Source organism: Pyrus communis, chromosome 3 (genome assembly GCF_041283825.1).
Source record: "Pyrus communis isolate YQ-2024b chromosome 3, ASM4128382v1, whole genome shotgun sequence".
NCBI classification, from domain to species: domain Eukaryota; kingdom Viridiplantae; phylum Streptophyta; class Magnoliopsida; order Rosales; family Rosaceae; genus Pyrus; species Pyrus communis.
The window spans coordinates 7,674,603-7,695,961 of record NC_142567.1 but is presented as its reverse complement, the minus strand read 5'-3'; the positions used below and the strand labels follow the sequence as shown (position 1 = coordinate 7,695,961).

Sequence of the window (21,359 nt, the reverse complement as noted above, 5' to 3'; positions counted from 1 at the left end):
AGACCTCTTCCATCATTCCGCAAACAACTCCCTCACTTGAAAATTTCATCGTTTAAAACTCAAAGCTAATCAGTTCTATATCAGAAAAGAAGAGACATGGCTGAGAAGACCCAACAGGCTTATCCTTCACCCCCAGAAAACCATGGCTACCAAAGAAGTGATGCAGAGTCTTTGCTATCTGCTGATGAGCTGAAACACAAGAAGAGAATCAAATTGGCCATTTATGTTGCTATTTTCGTTGTGTTTCAGATCATTGTCATAACTGTGATTAGTCTCACAGTCATGAAAGTTAAGACCCCCAAGGTCAGGCTGGGCAACATCAACGTCCAAGAGCTCACCTCTGTCCCAACAACGCCTTCATTTGACACAAAATTCACAACACAAATCAGGATCAAGAACACAAATTGGGGTCCTTACAAGTTTGATGCTAGCACTGTCACGTTTCTGTACCAAGGGACAGCTATCGGACAAGTTGTTATTCCAAAGAGCAAGGCAGGAATGCTTTCCACCAAAAAAATGAACGTTGAGGTGAGCTTGAGCTCAAGTGCATTAAGCAGTTCCAATTTTGGGACTGAATTGAGCAGCGGAGTGTTAACTATCAACAGCACGGCTAGATTGACTGGAAAGGTTGAATTGATGCTTATAATGAAGAAGAAGAAGGCTTCCACCATGGACTGCGCCATTGCATTCGATCTGTCATCCAAGACGCTCAAAAGTTTGCGGTGCAAATGATAAGAGACTTCCGAGATGAAGATAATTACTATTATTTGTTTATTCATGTTTCTCAGTGTACGCCTTGGATTTATTGTAGATGGTACTTTCTTTTTTCTTTTATATGATTGAACATAGAAACATATGCTTACAAATCATCTTCCATGCATTCACAAAATTCTAACAATATAAGATATATAGTTTCAAACGCTTCAAATCTGAGTTGAGCAGCGGGATGTTGACGCTAAGCAGCAAAAGCTAAAATGTCTGAGTAGCCACAATGGACTATACCATTGCATTTGACTTGTCCACAAAGACTGTCTAAACTTGTAAGACTAGTACTTCTTCATTACCTGCCTCATACGTTTAAATGCCAACTTGAGCATTACAATCTGAAAGTGTCCATGCAGATAAAAGTTTTGTAAGAAACTAGCAAGTCGGCAAATAATTAGGTGTAGTCATATGGTCTCTAAGCATGCAACTTGGCAAAAATAAGAGCCAGTACCGTAAGTTAACCACTAAACAAAATTCTTTCTTACATAGCATGAGCAATGTTAAAGGGACCACATTAACAAGCCATTTTATGGAACATGTTTACTTACTACATCAACTATTATCTATTATGACAAGTTAGTAATAAGTGAACACATCACCTTATAGATAGATGACCCGTAAATGTGGTCTTGGATCTCTAGATTAAAGATCATTTACAATTATATATACTCTTCTTGTGTAGTGTCAAGCACCAATTTGGCATGAGTTAGACATAACAGAATGTGAGTATCCAATTCATAATTAACTAATAGTAACAATAAAAATTTTAAGCACATGCAATTTTTGCATGAGTACGACATTATTTGCCACACGCATGTTTAAAAACTTTTATCTCTTTTATCTCTTTTTAACATATTTGAAAACTAGTGGAGTTCCTTGAAATATAGTAAAAATTATTGTTTCTATATATAAAGCTCCCAAAATAAAATGCAGATGCAAAACTAGAAAAAATAATTCCTGCTTGCCTATCTTACTCAAAAAAAGAAAATAATAAATCAAGTTAAAATAAATATAGGTCCTACATCACGTTCTCACTTGTCATTTGGAGATGGGATGTGATATTCATACAATTTCTTTACTTTTCACACATCTTTCTAATTTTCGATCATTTGATTGAATGGATTGAAGAAGATCAAAAATAAAAATTAATAAATAGTGTGAGAAATAAAAAATAGTGTGCGGACTCTTAGAGATAATGTCATCTCCTGACGGCTGAAAGCAGACATCTGAAAAGTCCTACATTTTACCAAAGTCATCGATTATCTAGAAGTCAACAACCTGCACCGATTATCTAGAAGTCAACAATTTGCACCATGGCTTTGGACGCGTTTGCGTCTGCGTCTGCGATAAAATACTTCCCTTAAGTCTCAATTTCCAGGAAGTTCATTCCACTATATAACTTTTTGAAATTGGTCAAACTCCAAACGCTATATATAACAACACACCTCGCCCATCATTCCGCAAACAACTCCCTCACTTGAAAATTTCATCGTTTAAAACTCAAAACTAATCAGTTCTATATCAGAAAGGAAGAGACATGGCTGAGAAGACCCAACAGGCTTATCCTTCACCCCCAAAAAACCATGGCTACCAAAGAAGTGATGCAGAGTCTTTGCTATCCGCTGATGAGCTGAAACACAAGAAGAGAATCAAATTGGCCATTTATGTTGCTATTTTCGTTGTGTTTCAGATCATTGTCATAACTGTGATTAGTCTCACAGTTATGAAAGTTAAGACCCCCAAGGTCAGGCTAGGCAACATCAACGTCCAAGAGCTCACCTCTGTCCCAGCAACGCCTTCATTTGACACAAAATTCACAACGCAAGTCAGGGTCAAGAACACAAACTGGGGTCCTTACAAGTTTGATGCTAGCACTGTCACATTTCTGTACCAAGGCACAGCTATCGGACAAGTTGTTATTCCAAAGAGCAAGGCAGGAATGCTTTCCACCAAAAAAATGAACGTTGAGGTGAGCTTGAGCTCAAGTGCATTAAGCAGTTCCAATTTTGGGAGTGAATTGAGCAGTGGAGTGTTGACTATCAACAGCACGGCTAGATTGACTGGAAAGGTTGAATTGATGCTTATGATGAAGAAGAAGAAGGCTTCCACCATGGACTGCACCATTGCATTCGATCTGTCATCCAAGACGCTCAAAAGTTTGCAGTGCAAATGATAAGAGACTTCCGAGATTAAGATTATTACTATTATTTGTTTATTCATGTTTCTCAGTGTACGCCTTGGATTTATTGTAGATGGTACTTTCTTTTTTCTTTTATATGATTGAACATAGAAACATATGCTTTCAAATCATCTTCCATGCATTCACAAAATTCTAACAATATAAGATATATAGTTTCAAACACTTCAAATCTGAGTTGAGCAGCGGGTGTTGACGCTAAGTAGCAAAAGCTAAAATGTCTGAGTAGCACGACGGACTATACCATTGCATTTGACTTGTCCACAAAGACTGTCTAAACTTGCAAGACTAGTACATCTTCATTACCTGCCTTATACGTTTAAATGCCAACTTGAGCATTACAATCTAAAAGTGTCCATGCAGATAAAAGTTTTGTAAGAAACTAGCAAGTCGGCAAATAATTAGGTGTAGTCATATGGTCTCTAAGCATGCAACTTGGCAAAAATAAGAGCCAATACCGTAAGTTAACCACTACACAAAATTCTTTCTTACATAGCATGAGCAATGTTAAAGGGATCACATTAACAAGCCATTTTATGGAACATGTTTACTTACTACATCAACTATTATCTATTATGACAAGTTAGTAATAAGTGAACACATCACCTAATAGATAGATGACCCGTAAATGTGGTCTTGGATCTCTAGATTAAAGATCATTTACAATTATATATACTCTTCTTGTGTAGTGTCAAGCACCAATTTGGCATGAGTTAGACATAACAGAATGTGAGTATCCAATTCATAATTAACTAATAGTAACAGTGAAAATTTTAAGCACGTGCAATTTTCGCATGAGTACGACATTTTTTTGGGGGGGGGGGGGGGGGGCGGCGGAGGACAATCATTTTTTGACACATTTTGTAGGACCCCATCTCGTTATATATTTCAAGGATCTAACCATTTTCCCTCAAAGATCATGTGTACCAAAAATCATCCAAATCCTAAATTATATGACTGTTGATAGTCATTTTAGTGTTAATGTCTTTCTTCTTTATTTCAAATGAACGTCTTAATGGTTTTGGAGTTCTCTAATTTTCGGCAAGGATGATTTATGAATGATGAATTGAATATAGACGGTTCAAATTCTTGAAAAAAGTTATGGAATAGGCCCTACAAAATGTGTGACAAAATATGTGTAAATATATATATGTGTGTGTCTATATATGTGTGTGTGTGTCTATATATATATATATGTATAACCCTATGTGTGTGTGTGTATTCCACAAAATAATTTTCTTTCACTGTAATGAGGAACTTAGGTAGCCAAAAAGCACTTATCAATATTTGGCATCGATTTTCTTCCTTGCCTCAACTATACTGGGACAAAAATTATAGTTCGTTACAGGGCGAAATATGTGGAAACGTACATGTGATGAGTCGATTTTATATTATATATTCCACCCTATTTTTAGTATGTTTTGACAATTATGTTGGTTGAATTTTGATACTTTATTATATATTTCAATCGTAGGACATGCGAATCTACTTTGAGCAAAAAGTGATGCTACTTCGAGCAAAAAGTGATCAAATGAAGGAATTTTGGAGTAATTCCAATTGGAGTAGATTCATTAGTCTTTCAAGGTGATTGTGCCAAAATTGCAAAATTTAATTACAAGTTGTTTGACGGTGGCGAAGAAAAGAAGGCCCAACACACAATTTTTTTAGATTGACGTTTCTGGACATTTTGGGTATTTTGAAGGTCAAGATGATATGTTTTGAGGAAGGTTCCTTGAGGACGTCTTAAGCTCTAAAAATATATTGAAAAATAGCATACCGATAATTTGTTATATTATTGGTACGTCATTGGTACATTTTTGGTACATTATGTGTACATTATTGGTAAGTTTCAAGTCTATATGATACAGTTCAATTCGGCATGTGTGCATTTCAATTTAGTAAGCATATATTTTAATTCATATGAATACGTTTTAGTTTAGCATAGGTATGTTTCAATTTGAGAATAAATTGTGTTGGTACCTGTCAATGTTCATTTTTAAAGAACAATGGCACATTTCAATTCAAATCACAATTGAATTTCTAGAGACGAAACAAAAGAATGAGAAATAACCATTAATGACAACAGTTACAGTAATGAAGAAAAAAAGTTACAAACAAAACAAAGTTACAAATAATTTAGATATATTTAATTTCTTAAATAATTTAGATATATGATTGAATCCTTAAATTGAGGAAGGTATGAGATTCCATAAAATAACGATAAAGTAATTAACATTATTAAGTGCATTTTTGACACATAAATCAATTTAAAATGAATATGAAAAACATTAAAATTAAGAATATACCTTAAATATAAGGTTTAATGTGACAACATGTCCCTAAATTTACGATTTTATTAATATTAAAAAGTGAATTTTACGAAAATGCCAATAGAAGCAAGATTTTTGCCTGCTACTGTCACATCCCAACTCGCAGCATACAATGATATTGTCCGCTTTGGCATTCCCTGCCCGAAGACAGAGCTACCGCACGGCTTTGTTTCTGTGGACCGGTACTCGCCCGTAGGCAGCGCCTGCCAACCCCGAAGGGCCTGCCCACAAAACGCGTCACCGAGAGTAGCGCAGCGGAAGCGTACTGGGCCCCTACCTCGCATGATATTGTCCGCTTTGTGGCGGAACCCGGCGCACCGGTCCGGCCCCACTCACGGTTTTGTTCCCCTCTGGAACGCGTCACTGTAAACTAACAAGTTGCGAATGGATATATAAGGCCCAAGGACAGCCCTCACTTGGTCGATGTGGGATACTACAATCCACCCCCCTTAGGGAGCCCGACGTCCTCGTCGGCACACCGGCACAAGTGAGTCTGGCTCTGATACCAAATTGTCACATCCCAACTCGCAGCATACAGTGATATTGTCCGCTTTGGCATTCCCTGCCCGAAGACAGAGCTACCGCACGGCTTTGTTTCTGTGGACCGGTACTCGCCCGTAGGCAGCGTCTGCCAACCCCGAAGGGCCTGCCCACAAAACGCGTCACCGAGAGTAGCGCAGCGCGCAGCGTACTGGGCCCCTACCTCGCATGATATTGTCCGCTTTGTGGCGGAACCCGGAGCACCGGTCCGGCCCCACTCACGGTTTTGTTCCCCTCTGGAACGCGTCACTGTAAACTAACAAGTTGCGAATGGATATATAAGGCCCAAGGACAGCCCTCACTTGGTCGATGTGGGATACTACAGCTACTCAGCTACAATGATAAAGAATGAGCATGTGTGGTTCATTGATAGTGGATGTAGTAATCATATGACTTCATATAAATCCTTGTTGATATATGTTGGTAGGTCAGTGAATACCATGATCAAGATGGCCAATGGACAAATTGTTCAAGCCATAGAGAAGAGTACATTGGTGATTGAAACCAAAGATAGAACCAGGTACATGAAGGAGGTAATGTTGGTTCTTGGTCTTGATGAAAATCTTTTGAGTGTTAGTCTTATGATTCAGCATAGATATTTTATGTTGTTTGTTGATGACATGGTGGCAATCTTTGAAGATAGATAGCTTGAACATCATGTGGTCACAATGCAAATCACAGGAAATAAATGCTTTTCATTACTTATAAAGGATATAAATACAGTTGCTAGGAAGGATGTGATTGAAGAAAATATATGGGATTGACATAGAAACATGAGGCATTTGAATTTTCAAAGTTTACAACTGTTGGATGAAAAAGAAATAGTGTATGGGCTACCTAAGCTCAAAGGATGTGGTGGAATTTGCACTAGTTATGCTGCAGGAAAGCAACATAGAGAGGCATTCAACAAAGAACAAGTGTGGACGGCTTCACAACCTTTGGAATTAATACATTCAGATGTGTGTGGACCAATGCAAGTGACTACAATGGGAGGAAATAGATATTTCTTCACATTCATTGATGACTGCACCAGAATGTGTGGGGTGTATTTCTTAACATGCAAGTCTCAAGTATTTGGAGTGTTTAAAGGGTTCCAGTCAATGGTGGAGTTACAATCTAGTTATTAAATTAAGAAGTTAAGGAGTCACAGATGTGGAGAATATACCTCAAATGAGTTTCAAAGCTTCTGTGAAGATATTGGGATTGAGAAATAATTGGCAGATGCCTATTCACCATAGCAAACTGAGCTTGTTGAGAGGAAAAACATGGCAATTGTTGAGATGGAAAAAAGTATGCTACATGAGAAGAGACTGCCTTATTATCTTTAGGGTGAAGCTATTAACATACATGTCGATATATTTAATAGATGTCCTTCAAGGGCAGTGAATGACACAACTCTATTTGAAGCTTTTACTGGAAGAAGATCAGGAGTGAAACATCTTAAAGTCTTTGGTTGTATATCACATTCCTGGACAACTGAGGTACAAACTGGATGAATGTAAGGAATCTTGGTGGTGGAATGAGGAGGTACAAACAAAGGTGAAGGCTAAGAATGAATGTTGTAAAGCCTTATACAAGGATAGGACCGATGAAAATGGTGAAAGGTATAGAATAGTGAAGCAGGAGGCGAAGAAAGAAAGTTGTGAGAGAAGCTAAGCTAGCGGCTTATGAAGATATGTATAAGTGACTAGATACCAAAGAAGGAATATTTGTTGGATATGTGATAGGAGCATATTTATGCGACTTAGTTTGCTTGTTTTAGTGCTTTTATTAGTTCTTAGTTATTTTAGTTCTTTAAGCTTCTTTTGTGTGTTTTTAGGTTCATAAGACGTATTTGGCGAAAGGATGCATTTTGGAGCCTTTTAGAGCAGTTTTGGGCTTATTATGGATAGCTTGTATATGGAGCAAGGTGGATGGACGAATTTGGAGTCAAAAGAGGTTAGAAGCATGCTACAAATCAGAAAAGGAAAGTTCATGACAAAGAAGATAAGGAAAGTGCAAGAAAAGAGGAAACATTATCCAAAACCTTATCCAACCTTATCTTATCCAAACCTTATCCTATCTTGTCCTAACCTAATCTTGTTCCTAAAAACCTAATTTCTAGAAGCCCTATCTGACCCTAAAAGGGTGCCACACCTCCTCCCCCCCCCCTTTTATGCCTTCTAGAATACCCAAAATCAGCCATAAGACACTTAGTTTCTAGAAGGCCCAATTTTGGACGAAAATTCTGAAACCTATTTCTAATTGGATTCTGATTTTATTTGGCCCTTTTTCTCTTGGATTTGGATTGTTTAAGTCCATATCTGAAACCAATTGGACTAGGAATTAAGTTCCCAACCTTTGCCGCAAGCCCTAAGGGCCCTAATCACTTGTATTTGCTAGGTTTAACCCTAATTTTGATTCCTAGGGTTTTTACCATGCTATATATATATATATATATGAACCTTAAGCAGCCACACCCCCTAACACATAACCTAGGCAGCCATCCATCATTCATCACAGAAATTCGTCCATTCACACCCTAGGGCAGAAAAACACCCCAAAACACCATTCTAGCGCCCAGAAAATACAAGCAGCCGCTCCACCTCCTTCCACCCTCTTTGCCGAGTTCTCCACCACTTTCCAACCATCAAATACTCATCCACACTCAACCTACACCCCTTGATGTGCCTCTACACCCCCCCAAAATCCATTCTACATCATCAAAATAGCCCAGGAACCATCATCATCCAATCTACTGCAAGCAAAGGAAAGGAGACAGTTTCACACAATTGTTTGGCTCTTCATTTTGAGTTGTTGAACAATTTTAGGTGTAGTCTATCTTATATTTCAATGTCTAATTCATGTAATCTTTGTTTTGCTTTGAGAATGATTGGCTAAATTCGTTTTGGCTAAGGGTGTATTCAAAACCATGATTATATATGTGAAATAAGTTGATTACTTCCAGTTATCGTTGCATAAGTCGTGAATACAATTTGCTTAACCGTTTGATTTAGAACTTATTCTTGTATGTTGATTGAGAGTGCACGCTTAATTTGCATGCTTGAATTTGGTGCTAGGACATAAATTTGTTTCACCTAATAGTTATGAATTTATATCCACAAGTAGTGAAGGTCGCTAGTCACGATCGTGTTAAGTAGATTCCTGGCAGGAGTATCATGCTTTTCATAGTGACAAATGCCTTGTCGATGCTTATGATTTCCAAAGAACGTAATGATTCTAACTTGTGTCTTTATCATGTTGTTCATATAGAGAACTTGTTAGGAATAATTTGTTTACGATGCATATTCATCCAATTCAATGATTCTAGGGAAATCTTAAGGTTAATTTGAGCGGACCTAATTAACTTGGAGTGTCGAGGTTCATAACTTATTGAATTGATAACTGGAAATTGATTTACGTTGCATATATTACATGTGTGGAGAAGAACCCCTTAGCTATTCCATCATCCATTGATTCATCACAAATTTGTCTTACAATCTGTTTTCTTTACAATCTGCCCATTAAGTTTAATTTCGTCCAAACACAATTCCCCCATATTTTGTTGAGTCTTAATCATTCAAATCTGTCTTATTTTGTGTTTTTAAGTATTTGGAGTCACAAACACTTCCAAATTCGTCCAATTCAAGTTTTAGTTTCTATTTGAGTCAATTTGATTTTTTTGGGCAGTTTTGAGTGTTTCAAATCTGTTTTGAGTCATAGTAGTCTTGTTAGAGTCTTTAAGTTTAGTTTTTGTGTTTTTAAGTCAATTTATATTATATTAGCACCCCTAGTTAATCCCCGGTTAGAATGATCCCTATTACATCATTACTACAATTGTCACAAATAGGGTTTAATTTGTGTGTCAACATAATTTTCACATCAAATTTTGCAAACTGAGAAAGGGTACAGAGTGTTCATTCCAGAAACAAAGAAGTTCATATTGTCTAGAAGTGTTATATTTGATGAGAATGCTACCTAGAGTTGGAATTTTGAGAATGAAAAGAACTTGTGAACTTGCATTTCAATGAAGATGTCAGTTCAATTGAAAAAGATGCATGTAACCAGAATACAGGATAATTACATTTAGAAGGGAGAAATTCTCCAAGAGTTGTATTTCCTGAATCTGTGACTGAAGTTGGTGAAACCAGTTCTGCAAGCATTACTCCAGTGAAACTAAGATCATTGAGTGATGTTTATGCAAAATGTAATCTCAGTATTGTTGAACTGAGAAATATGAAGATGTTGTCGCTAATGAAGCTTAGAAGAATACTATGGACAGTGAAATTAAGATGATCAAGAAGAATGAAACATGAGAGTTGTTGATAGACCAACAGATAAACCTATTGTTGGTGTGAAATGGGTGTTCAAGACCAAATTGAATTGGGATGACACCAGACAGAAACATAAGGCAAGGCTGATTGCTAAGGGCTATTCATAAAAGTCTGGAGTGGATTACAATAAGACTTTTGCTCATGTTGCTAGGTTGGATGCCATAAGAACATTTATTGCTCTTGTAGCTCAGAAAAGTTGAAAATTATATCATCTAAATATTAAATCAACATTTTTTATTATGGTACTAACTGAAAAAGGTTATGTGGATCAACCTTAGGGATTCACTGTTCCTGGTTCTGAAGATAAAGTGTAGAGTCACTAATTGTATCAATTTATGTTGATGGTATCGTGTATACTAGAAGTAGTATGGAGCTGATAAATTATTTCAAGGCTGATATATATGATGAATAAGTATGAAATGATAGATCTTAGTTTGTTATATCACTTCTTAGGAATGGGAATTGTGCAATCTGGACATGGGATTTTTATCAATTAGATGAAGTATGCTTTAACTCTCTTGGAGAAATTTGATTTGAAAGATTGTGAACTTGTAAGTATTCATCTGGCTGTGAATGACAAGCTCAAGAAAGGTGATGGGAGTGAACTAGCTGATGAATAGTTTATAGACAAATTGTGGAAAGTATTTTGTATCTCACTACCACAAGACTTGATATAATGTTTGCAGGAAATCTATTGTCAAGATTTGTGCACAATCTAACCAAGAAACATTTTGGAACTGTAAAAAGAGTACTCAGTATATTCATGGAACCATGGATTATGGTATTGTGTATGAGAAGGGAAAATCAGCAATCTTGTCGACTACTGTGATATTGACTGGATACAATTTTGTCTTGGTCTTAACATTTTAGGTTTGCAAAGAGAAAATTGGATGAGCATGCTTTCCTCGGGAATCGACTTAATGTTTCATACGCTCCTGAATTTGAGACTCTTTCTGATGGAGGCAGATTGTCTGCCCTCCTATTTGTGTGGTCACGATTAAATTGCGTCAACATTTTATATTCCTATTTTTTTGTCTTATTATCTCTATAAAAAAAATCAATATAAAATATTGACGTGGCTTAACCGTGACCGCACAAAATAGAAAGGCATGGGTAGGGCACCATTTTAGGAGGGCAGACAATCAACCTCCCTTTCTGATACAAAGGACAAGCTGGAAAGCAGGGGAAGAGAAGTTGTAGGACGATTGAACCGTATGTTCTTTTGCATAGTGATGTGACCAATAGGTTCAAACTTATCATATCTCCCAGGAACATGACCCATTTATTTGTTTTTTCAGCTGGAAGATATGAGGGGTCTACACTCAATAAGTCACGTACTTCAACTGAATGTTTTCCCCAGCATGTAAACTCGAGTCGAAGGTATTGTGAACTTGGTATGCTGAATTGCCTTTCTTTTCTATTCAGGGACTCCGGAGAATCACAACTTGCTTCACACGTTACCAATCCTCCACTTTCAAGGATTTCCTCTGACAAGGTTTGTTATTATTTTTAAATTTATGGGAAGATTGGTCGGGATAATTTTCCTTAATGAGTAATTTCATCTTCTGCCTTCAAGTCACACCCAATTTTTTCATATTTCCATTCAACATAGCTTGAATATATTGGCGTTATCCGTTGCAATACAATCCTAGACACCAAACAAACCATACTCTTATGCTATCTTGCTGGTTAATTGGCTCGACTAACACTCGATCCTCTTGTAATTCGTTGAAGGAGTATTTTCCTTCCCAATCTATGAATCAAACTGTCAAGATGGCGAGGGAGAAGCTCAATGAGGTGATAACCTCAATGGCATCTTCTTTTTCTTCGGCCTTTATTCTAGGTTTTGTTAGAAATGCAAGGCATTTCTTATTCTCTACCAGGTTCAGTCGAGTAGTGAGCATCTGCAAGATGAACGTGCATCCAAGAAAACACGGGTGGATAGTAGGAGGAGAGTCTAATGATTTTTTTTTTTTCTTCCAGAGATGGAGTATCGAGTAATCCTACTGGGTCTACGAGAAAAGTTTCTGAAGGACGGTCATAGCACGGACTCATGCTGGTGGCATGAGTTTGTAAGACACAATCTACCTCCCTGTTGCCGGTGACTGATCCATGACGAAAATGATCAAAACCAAATCATATGGATGACAAAGTAGATAATATAACCGTGGCATACAAACTCTGTTAATACGCATACAATAGACATGGTAATCCAAAGCCAAATTATACAACAGAAGTAGAAAAGAGCGGTAAGAACTCAAACTTGCGAATCGGAAAAGTTCTCCAACCAAAAATATCAATGGCAGTCAACATGAAAAACATAATCAGAATAGCAAAAGTGCTTAGAAGTTGTCTCAGAATACAAACCCCTCTGGCATTTCGAATGCACATTGAAGTAGCTCTCAAGGCTCGTCCTTCGGGGCAATCTGCTTCTCGTACCGCTGCTTAAACTTGGCAACCTGGCCGATGTTCTCAGCCATTTGGCGTTTCGCCTTCAAGTGGTAGACTTTACCAACGGGGTGGATTTTGGTCATCATAACCTGCATCAATCTGCCGCTCTGCGTCACGTACGATATCCATTGCATCTGAGGGTGCAACCCTTTCTTCATCTTCCCTAACAATCTGCAACTTTAAACCATAACCTGTCAGCAATCCAAACATCGCCTTTCACAAATTCACACCCAAACATTAACAAAAAAGCAAACAAAATCGAGAAACAATTACTCTCCTCTCCTATCACCAAAAATAAATACTAAAACTCGAAAAAACAACATTATTCAGAGTATCGAATGGTTGGTAGAAGCATTTCATCGAACAGTTGGTGTTCATTCAAATTTTTTCGCATCGGTTTGGTTCCAAAATATACTTTAAATAAAGAAAGTACGAGAAATCTGATTGCGTGCGAAGTGCGAAGTGGAACAATACTGGTACTGGTACGGTGGTACTTGCCGAGATAAAAGCAAATCCGAGGAAAGAATGAGATCTTCCAAATAGATGGCTCGTGTGGTTTGGACAAAATCAGAATCAGCCTCTCTGCCGCCCTTGTTTTTGGTGGTCGTCAAAACAGAGTGTAATAAAATGTGATCGACGGCCTTGCTATCGCGGGCTGACATTTGGGCCTCCACCTTACAATTTTAATCCGACTGGCTAGGGTCTTTTTTTATTATTATTATTTTATTAAATAGATGCTTTATTAAAAAGAGACGGTCAAAAAAATTATAACTCAAAACCCAAAATAAATGCAGGTGACATTTTACTATAATGGTAAAAATGTGTTGAATCTTTATATGATGGTGTGAGTTCAAAACCGATCGATGCTAATCTAATATTTAATTCAACAAAATCTATTATTTGACAAGAAAAAGAAAAAAAAAACCAACATTAATATCGGGAGCAAAAGCAAAAAATGAAAACAAGTGGAACTCTAAAATAAATAAATAAATAACTTCCCGAAGAAGACCACACATGAGAAAAAATATCGATAAAAAAATTCTTGACAAGTTCACCCTTTTTGTTTAATGACCTGGAATCATTTTTCTTTCATATCTCATAATACGTAAAGTACAAAAAACTACCTTAACTATTAGTGTCACGACACTTTCATATCTCATCTTTTAAAATTGACAATGTCATACCTCATCTTTAGAATTTGGTACAATGTTATACCTTCCGTTATTTAGCCGTTTACTTTTCAGTTAGATGCTGACGTGGCTTAATTCGGGACCCACTTTCTATTAAAAAATTATTAAAAACTAAAAAAAAATTATTTAATATTTTTTAAATATTAAAAGAAAAGAAAAAAAATTAATTTAAAAAAAAAAAAAAAACCCAGTAACACCCCTCCAGGGCGCGTGAAGAAGAAGAAGAGGAAGAAGAAGAAGAAGAAAAAGGAGGTCACGAAGGTTTCCTGATTCCACCTCAATGGGATCTGGGTTTTTTTTTTTTTTTTTTTTTTTTTCCTTCTCCTTCTTTTGCAGATTTGGGTTTTTTTTTTTTTTTTTTTTTTCTTCTTCTTCCTCCTCCTTATTCTGGGTTGCAGATTCAGTTTTTTTTTTTTTTTTTTTTTCTTCTTTTTCTTCTTCCTCCTTTTTTTTGGGTTGCAAGAAGGGGACTGGAAGGGAGAAGAAGATGAAGATGGGGGAGAAGAGAGAGAAGAGGGGTGGGGGGGGGGGTACGAACATAAGGTTTTTTTTTTTTCTTTTAAACTTTTCTTTATTATTTTAATATTTAAAAATTATTAAATGATTTTTTTTTAGTTTTTAATAATATTTATTAATGTTTTAATAAAAAGTGGAACCCAGATCAAGCTATGTCAGCACTTTACTGAAAAGTAAACGGCCAAGTAACAAAAGTTATAACATTGAACCAAATTCTAAAGATGAGGTATGACATTGTCAATTTTAAAAGATAAGGTATAAAAGTGTCGTGACACCAATAGTTGAGGTAGTTTTTTGTACCCCTCATAATATTTAAGATACAACAATAAATTTTCAATTACGGGTGAAGAATTTAAGTTAAGTTACACAATATAGGGCAACTATAATAATTAACATCGAACTTGTCATTCACATTTTCAGGTATAAAACCTTAGTCCTTCCACTTACATAGTCCTTATCTTGTACTAATTGCACCAATACTAGGCAAACAACATACTTGGGCATAACCACATTAGCTAGGTGCTCCCCTGAGACTCGAGTTCGGATCCTCTTCTACATTATTTATTGTTGGAAAATATTAGTATTTCCATTTATTTTACTTTTGGTTTTTTGAGCTTAGCCCATTAGTATTATGGATCGGTTTCTGATCTTTTAGGATTATGATAAGTTTATTATAAATACCATGTTTGTTATTCAATCATCAACTAGTTAGACACAATTAATGTAGCGTCTTAAGGTTTTGTAGCCATCTCGGCTTACTTTGTTTTTCCTTAATCAAATAATCGTTGTAGTTTGTTTGTATGTTCATTAGCGCACTCTGATAGTCATCTTTTACGTAAGCATAAGATTGCTTTTGAGAAGGAAATGATTAGAGGGACTCTCTCCTAGCTGCCTAGTCTAGAAGGAATACTAACCTTCATGCACACGTTCACGCGCGTGCAAACATTTTTTGAATCATGTGGCGCTAAACGCGGCTAACACATTTTAAATGTATTTATATGTGTAAATTGCTTCAATTTTTTTTATTTCATTATTTTCCTTTTTTTACAAGTCAAATTGGAAACATGAAGGAAACACGATCATCATCACTATCTAATGTAAACAAAATGAAAATGGAAACGCTAAACAGGAAAATGTTGAAATTTCATTTTCATTTCCTTCTAACACTATCATACAACTTTTATGATTTTGCTTATTTTTCATTATATTTTCCATTCCCATTCACGTGCACACCGGTCTTTCGTTTTTTTTTTTTTTATTATTCTTTTCTCTCTTCTCACTTTCTCCAAGTATATTAAAATATATATATATGTGTCTGTGTGTGTATATATATATATCTTAAAAAAGCACTGTTTTTATGACGAAATTACCCCTGCTTTATTTCATGCATTATTTTAGGCTGCTTTTAAACTTTTTTGTTTGGGAGGCATTTTTGTTCAAAATTTTTTGGTGAAGCCGTGACCCCATAAGACCATCTCCAATGGTTGGGCTAAAAGCCAAATATTTTAGCCTGAAAAATTTAGCTTTTAGCTCAGAAACAACTTTTCTGCTCCAACCGTTCTGCCCTGAAATTTTATCCCGGGATTATTAAAGAATGAACTTAGGCTATTTTTTTTCTTAAATTAATTTAAAATATATATATATATATATAGACTATCGTAAATTAATTTTATGAACATTTTAATCTAAAAAAATTTAAATTTCGATAAATATTGAAAAATCACTAAATTTTCCACAAAGCAAGCCTTCAACTTTTACCAATCTTTCAACCCTGAGCTAACTTTCAATTCACCAACAATTCAACAATTTGGAAATGGAAAGAAATGGTAGAAAGATACATTGGAAGAATTGTAAGAGAAAATTGAGTTTTGTATGGATATTTGAACAAATACATAGGTGTTTATAGAGTTTTTGGGTGAATTTTGAGTTAAATAATTTTTTTTAATTATTTTAGCCGTTGGATTTAAATTTGGGCCGTTAGATCTTTTTTTACCGTTAGATTTGATTATATTCAATCTCAATCATTGGATTCAATGTATTTTAAAATAACATATTCTAAAAAAATTAAATTTGAATCTGGACCGTTGGATCAACCAACGGTCCTTAATGCCCATAATCCAACGGTCCTTACTGCCCAGCCATAGGATCAAAATTATAGCCGTTGGGTTTTTGTGGGTGGCCGACACACGCCTGACGGCGGGGCCCACCCCTGTCGAGAAACTTTTGCAAGCGCACCGCGTGGGGCGCGTTGGAGTGTAGGTGGGCCAAGACTGGCCCAACAACCCACGAGTCCACTCGCATTTGGGGGGGGGGGTTTATTTGGCCCAGCTTTGGCATTTAACCCAAAGTTTTAGCATGGGTTGGAGAGCGTTTGGGGGGGGGAATTTGGGAAAAAATTTAGCATTTAGCCCACCATTGGAGATGGTCTAAGGGGCCTAATGGCCTTATATATACTGAAGATAAAAAAGCACTGTTTTTATAACGAAATTACCCTGCTTTATTTCATGTATTATTTTGGATTGCGTTTCAACTTTTTTGTTTAGAGAGCATTTTTGTCCAAAACTTTTTAGTGAAGTCGTGACCCCAAAAGGAGCCTACTGGCTTTACATCCAGAAGGAATGTGTTACAAGAATGGTATCATTTATCGACATTATGTAAACATTTATTCACCCACAAACGAAACCACCACAACAAAGCATTTTACATATCCATAAAGCACCCTAAAATAGATCAATGTTGTTATGCAGTATCCATGCACAACAAACTGCAAACAATGAAAAGCTCACTATGCAAAACCAGTTTTGCTTATTTAGGCATCGGCTAGCATCCAACAAAGGCACATACATTAACCCAAATCGCAAACTGCAATAGTAGATTCACATTGTAAACCGACAAATCTGCTCATTTACTGCAGAACAATGCACTCTTTTGTTGATGGTGTTGACTTCTTCATGAGAACGAGGCTTAACTTCTGGATCCTCGAGCAAGTTTTCATTCCCGTTATCATCCGAAGCAATACCTTCGAAAATAAGAGCATTCACTTCTTGGAACCTCTCTTCAGAAAGGGAGACCTCTGCCAGGAGCTTCCAAGCATTTTCATCCGACGCCTCATCGTAGTCCTTTTTCCTCTTTAGCACCATATGCCCACTAATTTCCCACACAGCTGGATTCACCTGTGTATCCAGAATCTCTGCTCTCACTTCCCCAAGAGCTTGTTTCTCAGCATAACACTGCATTTCATAAGACCATACGCGCGGGGGGTTAGTGAAATGGTCTGTGAATAACACAAATATGCCAAATGAAATATTAAGTTTCATTAACTACATACCTGTGGCATGAGAAATATTCGCTTTCCAGAGTCAGAGATAAGGACATTGTAAGGTATGTTGTTCTGTTGAAGGCATATGCAGTCATCAGAGACAGTGTTTGACAAATCTTGCAGAGTATTTCCACCCTCAAACACAAGACCTCTGACTGGATAATTCAGAAGCTCAGAGACCTTCACCTCGGCATTCAACGTGGCTATTTTTTTGGTAGGAGCCTTCTCAATGGGAAAGGTTACGGCCAGGTAGTAAGCCTATAAATGGAAGAAAAAACTGTTGAGTGACAACTATAAATGGTAGCGAACCATATCAGAAGCTGAATCCAATATTTAAGGCCAGCTTGATTGAGAGGTACGCGGTTAGAAACCTGGAAGTGAAGGTGATTGATGGTAGCAAATGCACCCAAGCTGTTGTAACCCAATCGAAAGTAAGGATTCCCTGCTTCAGCCGCCATGTGAAGTGCAAGCAAGAAGCTTTCCCGGTCAATCCTTTGCGGCAATCGCTCAAGAATACGAGGAATCAACAGCACATGGCCGTATTCAATCGGACTGACCTGTGGAATGGTGGACGAAAAACAATTTAACTTTTTATCCTCAAATAACTAGCAAAGAACTAACAATGCATAAGAAGAAAGAGCATACATTAATGGCCACAACGCTTGGAGAACTTTCAACATCAATGGGTGCGCTGGGGAAAAACTGAACTTCACCATCTTCGCTGGCTTCAAACTGGAACAGAACCTCCTCTTGTCCAACTTTAGTGAAGTTAAACTTGCTGCAATCAAAGGGCTGGAGGACCTTATCAACTCGAAACTCAGTTGGCCTCTTCTTAAGATGGCGACCCTCATTCAGCTGGGCTATGAAACCAAATTGCCCTGGGATCACCTACACCAAATTATCAAAGAAATTGGTATCCATATCCCAAATAAGTATATAGTGTGTATGTTCCTAAGCTCGAATTCCAATTCCCGTTTACGGAAACTACAAAATTGAGGAAACAGTAAGTGAATTCACCTTGGTTTCACAAGCAGTGACATCATAGCGAAATAGCCCTCTCTGCATGCGATCCTCCCACTGTACCATGGAGCGGTCAACAATTTTATTCCATAATAATTGTTAACTACAAAAGGAAACAAACAAAGCTGGTGAGTCTTTCTTCATCTCCTGTAAATCAATATACCTCCCCGAGAAGCAGTGAGTCAAGAAATGCAACGGGAGGCTCTCTTTTCTCATGTCCGAGCAAACCCGTGTCACCATCATTCACGTTCAGCTTCTTGAAGGCATACAATGGAAGTTTTGCACCTACGCAAACCGAAAATGGTACACAACCCAGTCATAAACATAAAAATCATTTTCTTCAAATCCCAAAAAAATAAAGAAAAGAAAGAAGCTTCGCTACTACGCCAACCCGTATAGATTGAGTAACTGACAAATACCCAGATAAGAAATAACGCCCGAACCCGTCGAAAAACACGAAAATAACCAAATGAAGCAATTTCTTGACAACATATCACACAGGGAGGTTTGTTTTGCAAAACGCCAATTCAAGTACGTAAAAGATAAAGCACAAAAATTCAAATTCAAAGTGGAGGACGTTTCAACAAATACCTGGAATGCAACACTGGTTAAGGCAGTTGTGGCCACAACCCCCGACGCGGCGGGCACCTTCCTCGGCCTCATCTTTCTGGTAATTCGAAACGACGGTGGGAACCCTCTTGATCCTCAAAGTCATGCTCATACAGGCCTTCTTTCTCCCTCTCTTTTCCCCTTTTTTTCTCGATTTCTCAGTAAAAATCAAACACCACCAAACCTAAACCCCCCCCCCCCTCGAAAACAACAATGCGATCTACTCGAGCGCTTTATAGAACAAAAAATCTCTAAAAATCTAAGCAAGAAACTCTTAAAAAAAAGCTAATAAAAGCAGAAGAGAAAAACATAGGAAGGGGAACCGCCACCGGCGAGGAAGAGGAGGTCAGAGGGGCTACCGCCTTCGGAAGGCAAAGCACCACGCCCGCCGTGCGGCGAAGGGTTGCTCTCAATTACACAACCCTTTCGTCCGACACCCCGGACATGAATGAGCGGCCGAGGAGCTCTGGGTATAGCCGTGATGTCTACAACTCGTCGAACCTGGGTCTTACCCCAAACGAAATTCGAAAAGAAAATGATCAAAACGCCTCCCTTTCTTCTTCCTCCTTAAAACCCGGAAAGGAAAACAACCAGAAAGGTGAAGATCGCCTGGTTTCGAACTGAATCGAAAAACACAAATGGGTATTGGGGAATTGGGGGAGCAGGCGGGGTTTGTGGTTGTGGGGGTGTGGAGAGGAGACGAGGGCGTGGATTTATAGTGATGGGGAGGAAAAGGGGGGTTGTGGTTGAGGATGTGCCGTGAGGTTTGTATTTGTATTTTGGGGGGTTTAATGGCCTTAGTTTGGTTTGATGGTGTATTTTTTGGGACAATAATTGACTAGTACGTATGGTTGCCGTATAATATGGACCCCTTTGTGTACAGATGGAGGGAAAAAAAGACTGACTTTATACGCAAGAAAATGAGGGTTGAAATATATAACCGCTTTGAATTAGCCCTGATTTGGCTTAACTTAACTTTTAAAAAAAGTGAGTATGGAAAAAGGTTGGAGCATTTTAAGTGTTTGATAAACACTTTAAATTAGTTTTTTTTTTCAAAGTTATGGGTGAAAAAAAGCTGAAAGCTAGAAGCTGGAAATAGCAGCTTCAACAAAACAGCTTATTTTGGTAAAATAGCTTATTTTGGCAAACCACTTTAAATCAGCTATCTCTCTTCCCTTTCGCTTCTCGCGTCCACAGACCACTAACCCAAGAGGAAAAGGAAAAGTGAGTTGAAGAAAAAGCAACTCAGCAAATTGATTGGGAAGGATAATGGGGGAGTGGCGGCAGCAGCAGCTGCAAATAATCCACCAGAATTTGCATAGCCCAGAAGAAGATGATGGGATTGGAAATGGAAATGGAGGGTTGTTTGTGAAGGTGATGACGGACGAGCAAATGGAGGGTTGTTCGCGACAACTGCTCTTGCAGTGTGAAGGGGATAAAGAGGGAAGACACAAGAATGAAGAAGATGAGAGAGAGAGAGAGAGAGAGGGATTTATTAATTTTTAGGCATTAAAAATTATTTTTTTAAATATCTTAATTATAAATATTTGAGATAAAGTTATAAATATTTTTATTTTTAAAATAAAGTATATTTAGAAATTCACCTTTATTTGTTAAGAAAATTAAATTAATGACATATCTAGTATTATACTTTTTTTGGTCATTTCATACAGTCACAATCGTTTTATATAAAAGTTTACCAAACACTATCATACTGCTTTTTCTTCCAAAAGCACTTTTATCAAACACTCTACTGCTTTATTTTACAATTGCTTATTCTCACAGCACATCAAAAACAATTTTTTTTCCAAAGCACAACAATACCAAATCAGCCCTTAATTGGAAAAGAGAATGGGTTTAACGGGTTTTTAATGGTTAACAAATAACAATACTTAAACCACCTTGAATTAATTGGGAAAGAGAAAGGGTTTATCGGATTAAAAATCAATCAATCCCCGTTTACAACATTTCTCTTTTGTTGAAATGAAGAAAATTGTTCAAGATCTCGGAAATTTACAATTGCTAAAATTCAGATTGAAAATTTGATAACATGGTGAAAATTAGGGTATGGCAATGTGTACAAGCATTTTTATATGGATATTCTGTTGT

The 21,359-nt window shown here is 37.2% G+C and overlaps 4 protein-coding genes across 6 annotated transcripts; 2 read left to right on the top strand and 2 right to left on the bottom strand.

The window, feature by feature from the left end:
* Positions 1–919, top strand: LOC137712245 (uncharacterized). The gene has a single exon (XM_068451355.2). It carries the CDS (start codon positions 97–99, stop codon positions 730–732), a length of 636 nt encoding a protein of 211 aa, XP_068307456.2. The 5' UTR covers positions 1–96; the 3' UTR covers positions 733–919.
* A 1,290-nt stretch (positions 920–2,209) lies between these two features.
* On the top strand, positions 2,210–3,040 carry LOC137714482 (late embryogenesis abundant protein At1g64065-like). The gene has a single exon (XM_068453687.2). It carries the CDS (start codon positions 2,303–2,305, stop codon positions 2,936–2,938), a length of 636 nt encoding a protein of 211 aa, XP_068309788.2. The 5' UTR covers positions 2,210–2,302; the 3' UTR covers positions 2,939–3,040.
* Positions 3,041–12,286: 9,246 nt separating this feature from the next.
* On the bottom strand, positions 12,287–13,278 carry LOC137716305 (uncharacterized). 3 transcript variants are annotated; one of them, XM_088690851.1, is made up of 2 exons: positions 13,071–13,278; positions 12,287–12,773 (listed from the first exon to the last, which is right to left on the bottom strand). In XM_088690851.1, exons 1-2 carry the CDS (start codon positions 13,256–13,258, stop codon positions 12,548–12,550), a joined length of 414 nt encoding a protein of 137 aa, XP_088546977.1. In that variant the 5' UTR covers positions 13,259–13,278; the 3' UTR covers positions 12,287–12,547. The 3 variants fall into 3 exon arrangements, with proteins under 3 accessions (XP_088546977.1, XP_068311844.2, XP_068311845.2); XM_068455743.2 differs by having other exon boundaries at positions 13,095–13,278; XM_068455744.2 differs by having other exon boundaries at positions 12,287–12,767; positions 13,095–13,268.
* A 3,664-nt stretch (positions 13,279–16,942) lies between these two features.
* On the bottom strand, positions 16,943–20,129 carry LOC137715306 (GDP-L-galactose phosphorylase 2). The gene is made up of 7 exons (XM_068454587.2): positions 19,233–20,129; positions 18,805–18,926; positions 18,639–18,698; positions 18,267–18,509; positions 17,993–18,178; positions 17,631–17,879; positions 16,943–17,532 (listed from the first exon to the last, which is right to left on the bottom strand). The coding sequence occupies exons 1-7, from the start codon at positions 19,360–19,362 to the stop codon at positions 17,179–17,181; spliced, it is 1,344 nt and encodes a 447-aa protein (XP_068310688.2). The 5' UTR covers positions 19,363–20,129; the 3' UTR covers positions 16,943–17,178.
* Positions 20,130–21,359: the final 1,230 nt, after the last annotated feature.